Source organism: Thamnophis sirtalis, unplaced genomic scaffold (assembly GCF_051295495.1).
Source record: "Thamnophis sirtalis isolate CommonGarterSnake01/CBP01778 unplaced genomic scaffold, rThaSir2_p1.2 scaffold_7, whole genome shotgun sequence".
Taxonomy (NCBI): domain Eukaryota; kingdom Metazoa; phylum Chordata; class Lepidosauria; order Squamata; family Natricidae; genus Thamnophis; species Thamnophis sirtalis.
Window position 1 is genome coordinate 53,921,925 of NW_028261387.1, and position 12,925 is coordinate 53,934,849.

The window sequence follows — 12,925 nt, forward strand, 5'->3', positions numbered from 1 at the left end:
CCATTCCCTGCTGATCAGCTGGGTTTCAGGAGGCAGAGAATAGATGGGGAGGGACCAGTCAGAGGTGATATTTACCGGTTCTCCAAACTACTCAAAATTTCCACTACCAGTTCTCCAGAACTGGTCAGAACCTGCTGAATACAATCTCTGACCTGTATATGACATATATATGTTTTTCTATAAGGAGAAAACCCTAATTAATTTCTCCTAAACAAAGATTGTCTTTTGGAACTTGTTTCCTCTTTCATTCCATTGTAACAAATAACTTGTGAATTATGAGAAGATATGAAATATGAGAAGGTATCTCGTTTAGTGTAGTGGCTAAGACACCAGTCTGGAAACCAGGAAGCTATGCGTTCTAGTTCTGCCTTAGCCATGGAAGCTGGCTGGGTGATCTTGGGCCAGTCACACACACTCAGTCCAACTCATCTCGCATTCTCACAGGGTTATTTTATGGGGAAATGAGGAGAAATGAGTATTAGGTACATTCACTGCCTTGACTTATAAAAATAATAAAGGTGAGATATAATTGGTGAGCAACCAAAATTTGGGGCTCAATTGTAGTCATAAGTCAAGGACTATCTCTGCCTTTCTCTGCATGGCAGAGATGTCCTAGTAAACTATTTCTCCTTTCTGGAAATTTTCCTCTCTGTTAGAGGCACCAAAATAATCCATACAATGTAAGGTTTCCTGCTGCAGCAGGGGGTTGGACTAGATGACCTCCTAGTAGCCTTCTAGCCCTAAATTGCTGAGCTGTTTTTCTTTCTTTCTGCTAATAAAGAAATCTGCCTGAGTTTCATTTCACATGCCTGCCAGATAGAGATAATGAGATAATGACCCTAGAGAAAGTTTGGCTTCATTCACAAGCAGGGAATCATCCAAACCCTTTTAGACACACAATGCTCATATTGCACAAACCCCAAAACTTCAAAAACATAAAACCATAACATATAACCATATAACCAATTTGTTCTTTCCTGCACCTTTTCAATTTAAAGTTATTAAGACTTGTGGACTTCAACTCTCAGAATTCCACAGCCAGGCATGCTCAGTTCTGATTTAAAGCGACAGCATTTGTTTTTCTCCTTTGCAAAAGAAGTTTCCTTCTTTCTTTTTCTTCTCCCTTCCACTCCTTTCTCCGTCTCTTCCTCCCCCCCTCTCAAACACACACACACACACACACACACACACACACACACACACACACACACACACACAAGTTGGATTGGATTATCTCTCCTACCCCCTTCTCTCTCACACTCACTCTATCTCAAACACACACACACAGAGACAAGTTGGATTGGATATCTTTTCCAATGGCTTGAAAGTAGCTCCTCTGCCATCCCCTCCATTCCCTCGCTGCCTTCCCCAAACACCTCCTCCATTGCAAATGCAGCCTGCTGACTGGGTGGGAAATGCCTGGAATGCAATAAAGCCCACTCACTCATCTCCTGCTGGCAGGCTGGGGTGAGAGGTGAGACTGAGAAGCTGGAGGGGAGCTGATCCAAACCTTCCAAAAGAAAGGGGCTGGGTAAAGTGTGTGCGCTACAGCATGGCTCTTTGCCTGGCTTCCTGCCTCCTCCTATGGTCTCCTCAGTGCTCGCTTGTGCTCTCTCTTCCCAAGTGTAGTTTGATTGCAGGCGGAGCCACAGTGACTTTTCAAACTTGTAATTAGTGAAGCTGGGCTGGATTTTTACATAGCTTTATCCAGCTCTGTGTGTGTGAGAGAGAAATGGATGGGGGCCTTGGGGAGGGAGAGCATGAGCAAGCACTGAGGAGACCACAGGTGGAAGCAGGAAGTGTGTGTAGCAGACACACTTTCCCCTAGCCCCAGAAAGCTCGGATCCGCTATGTAAAAATCCAGCCCAGCTTCACTGATTACAGGTTTGAAAAGACAACATGGCTCCGCCTGCAATCAAACTACACTTGGGGAGGGAAAGCACGAGCGAGCCAGGTCCTTCCCTCCAGCCTTTGCCCAAAGCCCCGCACAGCACCAGGAAGATGAAGTTTGAATTCTTCCCCCTCCCTCTGACCCATGCATACCTTTTCCAACTGTTTCAGAGAGGGCTTCAACGCTGTTCTTGCTTCGGGTCCTCTGAAGAAACCCCGCCCTCACTTCATTCTCTTTGAGAAGTGCCTTGCAAATGGGCTGCAGGGTACAGGAGTGTACCGGTATGGGGGTGTGGCCACGCCTCTGTGAAACTGATATGCAAAAGTATGGCAAATTTCTGGAACAGGTACACCCGAAGAGGTGCGAACCGGCAGGAACCCACCTCTGTGCTGGTGTTAGGAGAACGAGGAAAGGAGGAAGTAATATACAGAATACTTTTGGGAAAGTGAATATAAAGTGATGTATAACAAAAAATAATTGCAATCGTGCAGTAAAAAAGGTTCTTCAAATATACAGCGTTAAAAAAAATCCATTAAAATCCTGCCAGGAACCTTCTACCAGTTAAAATTATTGAAACTTGAGGACCTGTCTAAATAGACTGGCATTCATGGCCAGCCTTCAAAAGTATTATTGATAGCAGGAAAATTCAACTTCTCAGTTTATAATAATGTTAATAAAAATTAAGATGATGAAGCAAAATGCTGACTCACTGGGCCATCTTTTACTAATTAGTGATGTATAAAGGAATCTTTTCTGATGTCTTCCCGACAAAGGATAATAATATAAGTTAATAAGGAAACCACGTTAGAAGCCAGGAGATCAATTGCAAGAAGAGTTAAACATACATTGGAGAAAAGTCATAGAAATTTCAAATTGTACAAGGATTTTGAAGAACCAACATTTATGACTATTTAAATTAAACTCAAGCAAGTGATTGAGTTTTTGATGTATTTATAATGCTCCACCTTCTATGTAACTTATTTTAATTTTAATAATTTCACAAAGTCTGATTCTTACTTATTTTCCAAGGTGAGTCCTTAGGCTTTGCTCTGTCAACGCAATTGTGTCTTTGTACTTGGGAACATTCCTTTCTAAGTGCAGTTCTCCTTTCAATTCATATAGACACTTGCCAGTATCTTGCTCAGTTCTCCTTAAATTAGGTAGCATCAGTTCAAAAATATATTTACTGGAATATAGTCATATTCCAGTAAACCACTCAAAGCCCTTTACTTTTCATTTGAAGCAGCAGCATATGATCTTTGCATTCTTTCGGATTTCTCTATACTGGGTTGATTAATGGCAATGGAGCAGAATATTCAGTCAAACTGTGCCGCAAGGTAAGGGAAGCAGGACTTGGGAGAGACCTTCCTTCCCCCTTCAGTGCCTGTCTGGGGAGATAGGAGGCGGCCTGGTTTGAATGCGGGTGCATGGCAGTGAAGGAGGCATGCGAGAAAGCCCCTCCCCCCTGCCTGAATGTGTGAAGGAAGGAAGCGGCAGGCTCCTTTGCCTTAGCTACGCGGCCTCCTTTTTTTCCTCCACCTGCCTCCTTCACTCATTCGGGCAGTGGAGAATGAAAGGAGGTCGTGTAGCCGAGGGCAAAGGAGCCTGCTGCTTCCTTCCTTCACACGTTTGGGCAGTGGGGCAGTTCTTTCTTTCTCCGAAGGTGTGCAAGAACTCCCCCCCCCCACTGCCTGAATGTGTGAAGGAAGGAAGCTGCAGGCTCCTTTGCCCTTGGCTACGTGACCTCCTTTCGTTCTCTGCTGCCCGAAGGAGTGAAAGAGGCACTCACTGGCCACTAAGCCTCCCATTAGCGATCATTCAAACCAGCCCACTTCCTCTCTCCTGGCATGGGCTTTCTGGAGGGGGAGGGAAGGTCCCTCCCAAAACCTCGCTTGTCCTGGTGGCACCTCGGCAATAGCAGCTGAGCGAGGGAAGGAGGAATTCTGGGAGTTGAAGTCCACAAGTCTTAAAGCTGTCAAGTTTGAACACCCCTGGGGTTTTTTCTAAAGGGTTAGGGGTGCAAGGGTCTTGTAACTTGAAAGTTTTAAGACTTTTGTGCTTCAAATGTCAGAGTTTCTGAGCCAACATTTTGGTTGCTGTTAAGTGAGTTTCACCTCATTTTACAAGTTGGCCATGCCACCAGTCACATGACCACTAAGCCACTCCCACAAAACAAGCCACACCTATGGAATAGGTTCTAAAAAATTTTGAAACCCATCACTGCACCCTACCCTTTACTTCCCTTTAGAGATTTCCATAATATAGTGCCTTAAATAGGACTAGAGCTAGCATTAGGCATTTTTAAAATTATTCTTCATCTTTGGGAAAAATATTTATCTCTATTGAGTGGTGACAAAGCAGCTGTCATCCAGAACTGGAAAATTCATATCTGAAATGTTTATAAAATGTTCTTCATTTCCCGATAAAGTGCTTTCCGTGTGTTGTCTTGGAATTGAAGAGCATTTCTGCAATTGTGGAGCTAATACTGTATGCATTTATGAAAAGAGTTCAGATAGAATACCTCATAATTGCTCCCCCCACACAAGACTTGCACACTGTTTTTTTTCAAGTTATACAGATTTAATGCAGCAAACAGTTCCAAATAGATCACTGTTTGACATTCTGAAAGCTATTCTCATCCTGAGAAGAGCTGCTTTATTCCCTAACCTTCTGACCTTTTTCTTCTTTTTTAATATTTTGGGTTCATAAACTGGAAATTTTGGCTGGCTTGCCTTGCACAATAATAAATTCCTAGGAGTGTTTAGTAATTTAAATTCTCTAATTAGTCAGCTTCACCTCTATAGAAGATGTGGATTGGCAGAATGTTTGAAAATAATGTGGGTATTTTGATCTGCAAGTTTTGTGATAAATGTAGCTCTTTGGCCCTGCCTCAGTAATATTAAATGTGATAATAAATGTGTTGGTTCTTAAAATATCACAAATCTTTTTTTTCTTTTTGTTGCAAAAATTAACATGGCTTTCCCCTGGAAACTTTAACATGATGAGCGGGATATATGTGTAGATACCAGTGGGACCACACATGCAGTAAATTGAACCAGAAAGTTGTGTAGCCCCGTAGCCATTGTATATGTGCCACTTCTGTGTTCTTTTCTGATTTATTCTTCTGCTTCTCTGAATTCCATATTCCATATTCCTTTTCAGCTGATGTATAGCTGAGCTATTCAACTTTGCTACATATTTTTTAGCCCTTCTTCCCTCATAATGCAGTGCCATTGTTCTATTTCCTTTTATGGATTGAGAAAGATGCTCTTGTCACATTTCATTAAATGTTTTATTTCTACTTTGGCTTAAAGTAGTATTTGTCTCCCCTGCCTTTTCCCTCTGCCACTATTAATAAATGTAGAATTTGTTTGATTGTACCATTACAATTCTTAATATATTTTATTCAACATGGATGAAAAGAATAAAAAGGCAGATCCTGAAACAGCATTATACACAGGTAACAGCCAAAGTCTGGGACTATAAAATAGCTATTGACCATACTATTGATTAGATGCAATTAAGTGAATTCTCCCTCCAAAGACAAAGGCACTCCAACACCAGTAGTAAAAATGGGAAAATGATAAAAAAGAGAGGCCCACTTACAATCATTCTATGCTGCTTCAACTTATCAGATTTGAAATGGTACATAGCGATAATTTGCATAATAAAATCCAATCACAACATCCATCACAGCAGCCACCCTGAAACAATATACAAGGTAGAGTATCTTACAATCATAAAACTTTAAAGTCTGTTTTGAATGGTCAGGGGCCATGAGAGTAGTGCCCACTTATGTTTTTAGGGGCATATCCCATAGAGAGAGCCTATTTCTATGCCTCCTTCCTTCAAATAGCTAGAGAACTTCGGTACACACTATTTAAATATACTGGGTAAGAAGATAATTAAGATCCAAACAGACAGGCATCTTGTTCATAACATGCTGGATGTAACAGCTGTTGAAAAGAAGAAAGTCTGGTTCATTGATGTTGGTATACTGCCTGATACTTGGATTGATGAAAAACAATGGGGAAAAAATATAAATACAGGGTCTTGCAAATAGAAGTTGAATACCCCTGAAAATTAAATCCATTGTTTTACATCAGGATTTGAAACCTCAGAGTAAGACCTAAAGGACCCTCTTGATATCTGGAAATATTTAATTTATTGGAAATGAATACCCTAATCCCCCCCCAAACCCCACAACCCCACTCTGCTTGGTACTTCTGATATTCTTAGTGGCTACCTTAATAATTCTTATGTTCTTGGTTTGGACTTGAATTATTACGTTTCCATTAAACTTGGGCTATGAGTCTAATCATAAATTACCCACATAACAAAAGCAATAATAAACTTTTTATACTGTTTCTGTTATTTCATAGTTTATTTAATATCTAGGCTATGTGTATGCATTTGTATCTGTGAAATGGAGGGAGGGAGGAATTTTCCAGAACCCAGATGCTACTTAAGAATCATGTAGTGCAAGATCTGTTATGTTTGCCATTTTATCACAAAGCCACAGCATCCCACAATTACAAGGGTAAAAGGAGATGCTTGAAGAACATTATGGTGCTGGTAACCAATAAACTACAACCTTAGGCTTCAATTGATGTTGTAAACATACACCTATTCAAGCAATCAATTGCTTTTGTTTTAAAGTGCTTCAGGATTAATTTTAGAGAGTGGTACCAGTTGTCATTTTTTAAGCAGAATTGTTTGATAAACTTCTGTCAGATTATCAGAATCTTCTTGTGGAAGAGGCTGGAGAGGGAGTGGATAAGAGGTGAAAGAGTTCCTTATGGTTTTGGGGGAGGGAACAGAATAACAGTTGGAAGGGATCTTGGAGGTCTTCTAATCCAATCCCCTGCTTAGGCAGGAAACCCTACACCACTTCAGATAAATGGTTAATCAATATCTTCTTAAAATTTCCAGTTTTGGAGACTTCTGGAGTCAGGTTGTTCCGCTGATTAATTGCTCTAACTGTCAGGAAATTTCTCCTTAGTTCTAGGTTGCTTCTCTCCTTGATTAGTTTCCACCCATTGCTTCTTGTCCTGCCCTCAGGTGCTTTGGAGAACAGTTTGACTCCCAATTCTTTGTGGCAACTCCTGAGATATTGGAACACTGCTATCATGTAACCCCTAGTCCTTCTTTTCATTAAACTAGACATACCCAGTTCCTGCAGCCGTTCTTCATATGTTTTAGCCTCCAGTCCCTAAAGATCTTTGTTGCTCTTCTCTGCACTCATTCTAGAGTCTCCACATCTTTTTTACATCGTCACAACCAAAACTGGATGCAGTATTCCAAGTGTGGCCTTACCACCGCATTATAAAGTGGTATTAACACTTCATGTGATCTTGATTCTATCCCTCTGTTTATGCAGCCTAGAATTGTGTTGTTTTTTGGGCAGCTTCTGTACACTGCTGGCTCATATTTAAATGATTGTCCACGTGGACTCCAAGATCCCTTTCACAGTTACTACTGTTGAGCGAGGTGCCACATATACTGTATCTGTGCATTTTGTTTTTCTTGTGTAAATGTAGAACATTACTTTTTTTCACCATTGAATTTCATTTTGTTAGATAGTGCCCAAAGTTCAAGTCTGTCAAGATCTTTCTGTATCTTAAGCCTATCTTGTGGAGTGTTGGCTATTCCTGCTAGCTTGGTGTCATCTGCAAATTTGATGAATTCCCCATTTATTCCCTCATCCAAATCATTGATGAAGATGTTGAAGAGTACTGGGACTAAAACAGAGCCTTGAGGTACTCCACTGCATACCTCCCTCCATGTAGATGCAGTTCCATTGAGGACTACATGTTGAGTGTAGTTGGTCAGCCAGTTACGAATCCATCTGGTGGTGATGCTGTCTAACCCACATTCTTCTACTTTATCTAGTAGTAGGTTATGGTCTACCTTATCAAATGCCTTACTGAAGTCCAAGTAAACTATATTGACAGCATTCCTCTGATCCACTAATTTTTACAAGGGTGTATGCATGTATAGAACTAATACCTATTTTGTCATTTAACCCCCAGACAAAGAGGGATCTGGAAGTTACAGAAGGGTTGATGGTGGTTTACATGTGGCCAATAGTTTTGCGCTCCCATTCTAAGATAAGTTCTTTGTGACAAACTATTTGTAGGCAGAAGATTTAAATGTAATCAAATAGATTATGAAGTGACTTTCATTTTCAAATATATTACAGTATTTATTCTGCAATAATTTAATAAAATGGAACATGCTTCACTCTTCTTGGAATTGCAGGCAGTCTGAAGTCCACTTAATGAAAAGATTTTACAAACTGAAGAAGTCATTATAGAGATAGAGTTTCTTCTCCAATTCCTTTTTGGAATGTGCTGTTTGTTAAGTGGAAATGGTATTGAGGGGAATAAAATTATGATACAGTGGCTGAATGAACTTAAAATTGGAAAAGATGAATAAATAAAGTATTAGTACTTTAGCTTTCTTCTCTCTAGATGATTCCATAAAACATCATTAGCATCCATATAATCAGAACGAAACAGGAATCTTGTATCTTAAATAAATCATAGCCAAAACAAAGCATGATATGTGCATTTGTTTAATTAATCCAACTGGTGTGGACAGGAATAGGAAGTCAAGACTGACTTGGCTGCTATTTTTTGTAAAAGGCAAATGGTGTTCAAAAGAAGTTACTCCAGGTATCTGAAGACCCTATTGGCTGTTGGTGTTCATAGGACAAACTTGGGCACACTTGAGAGAAAATACTCTTTAAAAAAACCCCAAAGCTTCCCAACCCTTTTCCTTCATTACCCAAAACCACTTACCAGAAAATCCTTTTTACCCAAACCATAAGTCAATTTAAATGTCCCTGTTGTCATTGGTTAATGTGTTTGTGTATTGTTCCCAAAAAAACACTTGACTTCTTAATATTCCTAAATAATTCCTACAGTAATGTTTTGTGTAACTCAGTTATGTATGTTTGTGAATGCAGCCCAACTAAATATATGTTTAACTCATTATGAATTAATATTAAAAATTGCCAGTTTTCTTCTTCCCAAAGTATCACCTATGTATGAGAGGAATTGCTATTCCCCTGGAGGCTTGCTTTAATGGCATCCATACACTGTGGCCAGCTGCCTTTTTACATTTTCATTTTTAATTACAATGCTGTGCAGGCTTTTTGATTTAATTGATTTCTTTACTCTCCCCCCACCTTAATACTGGATCCCAAGTGCTGTAGTCGACAAGACATTTGGTTCTCTATTAACAGCCTCTTAGTATAATAAGAATAACAATATAATATTAGCAAAGCAGCTGAGACCATTGACGTTATCTCATATTAAAGCAGTATAGCTGTATTATGCCAGGATTTCTGCTGTGGGAAGCATGTTAGGCACAGCTCCTGTCATGGTTTGAAAGAAAGTGTTGGACTGTCTATTAATGATTAATCTGAAGATAACATTTCTATAAACCTTGTGATGAATGGCGCCTTATTTGACTCATGGCCACTTTACCTGAGAGCTTGCTCAAGCCAAACCAATATAAAAAAAGGAGTGTTGGATTGAACTAATGGCTTAGGAGGTCCATCAGATTCCAAAAGTGGTCAGTTAGATGTCAGTGGGACAGCTCTAAGAAAGATATAAAGATAGTATTAAAGTAGAATACAATATGAATTAAAATAAAAGAATGAAGACATTCTTTTATTTAGACATAAAAGGGACAGTTAGAAACTTGCTTAAAGGAAATGTCATCAGCCTCTAAACACAAGATGTTCTAGCCAAACATCCCTATGTCAAAAGTCCAAACCACAAGGTTCAGATAAAGTTCATTAATGACACGTAGTCCATACCTGTAACAAAAGGAGAAGTAAGACCCTCATCTACTTATAAGGCTTTTTCCTCAAAATAAGCAATAAGAAATGAGTTAAGTATTTCCGTGCTGTGCTGTTTTTGAGAATGTATAAGAACGCGTGCTTTGATGATGAAGGTTGTTCAGAATTTGCAATGTTAGCCATTTTGCTAACTTTCTGAACCTGGCTGCCAAATAAACTTTTCTTGTATACTGGGAAGTCTAAAGCCTATCATTTTCTGCAACAGTATCACCTCTGCATTCTTATATCCTGCTATGTGGACAAGAATTGCTTATTAATTGTGAAAGTGCTTTAGCTGCAGTTTGTAAACACACATTAAATCAATTTACTACCATTAGTTAGGCAATCAGATGCTCATCAGATATTTGGGACATAAAATTGCTTCTTAGCATTGCAGTTGGAAAATCCACAAGTTTTAGTCCAAAACATATATAGCACCCTTTGTATGTGTTGCTATCACAACAGCACAAACCACACTAGTTCCTCTTTGAATGGTAAGCCAGACCCATGTGGTTGAGGTACTTAGCATTATGTACAAAATAAAGCTAAGAGGTTTTTCTCCCTATTACAATTAAAACATCGATCTAAGACATAAAGACATTGGCCTTAAGTAGAGTGCTTCCCATGTCCAACAGAGAGTTTTATGGCATAAATATTGATTTTGGCATAAAATGTTTATGGATTTTTCATTTATGAAAATAAGGAGCTCTACTTTATTAAATATTATTTCACCAGGTTCTTTTAGGTGCTGTGACTAAATTGCTCCCCCGCCCCTTGAACATTTTCCTGTTCCACACTGTTTGAACAGAAAGGGTAACAGCATTTTTCTTAGAATTATGATTTTCAGGTTTTATTACAGAGATTTGTGACCTGTTTCTAGCAAATAATAGAAGACGTAAAAGTTATTTTCTGGACTGAACCAGTTTAGGCTGCAGATCATCAGGTCTTCATCATTTGACTGTTTATACAAAATCTCTACCACATAGTGAGTCTAAACTATAGTCTCAATTGCTTTTTTTTTTCTTTCTGCAAAAAATATCAGCCATGCCGTTTCCTCACCTGTAGTATGCAATTATACAGTCTAGGCACAGATTTCAGATTTCATCTGATGTTTGTGTGAAATGAAGCCTGTGATTATGCAATTGCTTTAGGAAGCTACAACACATTGCTTTGGGGAGCTATTTTCCATTGTTTATATGGATAGGAACCAGGGTGTAATCCAATATATGCAGTAAAAGTATGGATAGCTGTGGCTAGTCAAACCTTGAAGAGGATACTAACTTTTTTCTTTGTAATTATGTCTTAGTGTTGATAGACTTTCATCAATGACATCAGTTTGTTGTTGCCTTTTCATTTTTGATTTCTGAGATCCTGATTGCTTAACCTGTGGATTTAATCATTCTCCATCTCTCAGACTGGTTTATATCTTTTGTGATGTCTTCAGTGCTGCAAAATGCACACATTGGGAAAAATGGTGTTTAGTATTTATTCCACATCTTAATCACAGTTAATTTCCTTCTTCCTCCCTAGACTGCAAATACACCTGCCATCAGGAATGCAGAAGACTCATCCAACTGGATTGCAGCCAACGGGAAGGAGAAACCCACAACAAGCCTTCACCAGAAAATACCTTAACACAGAACTATTACCAGGTATGACCTGTAGCACCTCCACCTAAATAAGAACAGAACTGAGTCTTTTCTGGAAGCTAAGACATAATAATGGAATAGTTCATTTGTGTGGGTGAGAGGAGGAATGACATTTTGTCAAGGTAGGTTGTGGTCTACTTTGTTGAATGTCTTGCTGGAGTCTAAGTATACTATGTCCACAGCATTTTGCTGGTCTACTAATTTAGTCAGTTTGTCAAAGAATGCAATAAGATTGGTTTGGCATGATCTGTTTTTAACAAACCTGTGCCAACTTCTAATTATTATTTTATTTATTTCTAAATGTTCTCAGATCTTAGAAGTTTTTTCCTATTGTGGACGTATATCTTTTAACAAGATTATGTTTTGTATCTCTGCTCATATATCTGACCATATGAAAATAGTGGCATTTTGTGCTAATGTGTAACCTACATTTAGTAAATTATTTATTATATATACTGGTGCAGATTAAGACTGAAATCAGAAAAAGGTATTTTGGCACATGTATTTATAGAAGTGGTAATGTGCCATCTAGTACAGAACTAGCAGATTCATGATAATAGTACTGATATAAGAGAAGACATCAAAGAAAACATAAGGAAGGAGCCAGGGTTTTGTGACATTGTGAAATACAACAGAAAATAGCTTACATTTTAGTGGCACAAGTTGATCATGCTCGACAGGTAATTATTGAATGATGCCAGGATCTTCTATGGAATTCAAATTCATGAGGTTCTACTTTATAATGATCAGGTGGTATTTTCAGGAACTGAGACATCATATCTTGAACAGTGGCTGCTAACCAATAGCAAGAGACAAATCTTTTTGGCCACAAGAACGTATGACACATAGATGTTTGACTTAAGTCAGGAGATAACAATTCGATATGTCATAGATATTTTCTTTGGCACCTGCCGGATTCCTGCCATATTTAACTTCAATCATTTTTAATGGTACGTGTAATGAAAAAAAAAAGAGAAGTTGATGTCATGCAAAGCAAAACATTTCAACCAGCATTTTAATTTACAAGTACGCCTCAAGGCACTCCACATTAGCATCCAAAGGCATTCTTAGAAATAAAAGGAAGATTACTTTTTCCTGGTAATATGCTCCCTGTCCTGTAAAAAAATAGACAAATGGATAGAACATCGCAAGGTACTATAGAGGTGGTAATGTTGCACTAATATAAAAGAAAGAAAGTGGGATTGTTCCCGTGATATTAAAGCATTACTTCCATAGAGAAGTTGGAAGTGAAATCAAGAATCATTTGGTCACCATTGCAACAATGAGGCAAAATTAGCAGGATGTATTTTACAATCCTGCAGTTGGCTATGACCTGAGCATTTCCTCTGAGGAGTAGGTCAGAATTTATTATTGTTCTTAGTTTTAGGTATAGCCTGCCTCCAAGTTGATTTCTAGTGGCTTGCAATATCAAACAAAGTGAATTAAATTTAATAGAATATAAATAAAATTAGTAAAATATAAATAAGCAAGAATAATCAAAGGCAGTCTGGATTGCTTGTTGGGCCCAGGAGCCAG

The 12,925-nt window shown here is 38.7% G+C and overlaps 1 protein-coding gene across 1 annotated transcript in view; it reads left to right on the forward strand.

The window, feature by feature from the left end:
- Positions 1-12,925, forward strand: part of RASSF5 (Ras association domain family member 5) — an 82,151-nt gene that overhangs the window by 24,568 nt on the left and 44,658 nt on the right. Inside the window, exon 2 of the mRNA XM_014060941.2 lies at positions 11,271-11,392. Coding sequence (XP_013916416.1) covers positions 11,271-11,392 — 122 coding nt within the window. The remainder of the gene's footprint in view (positions 1-11,270; positions 11,393-12,925) is intronic.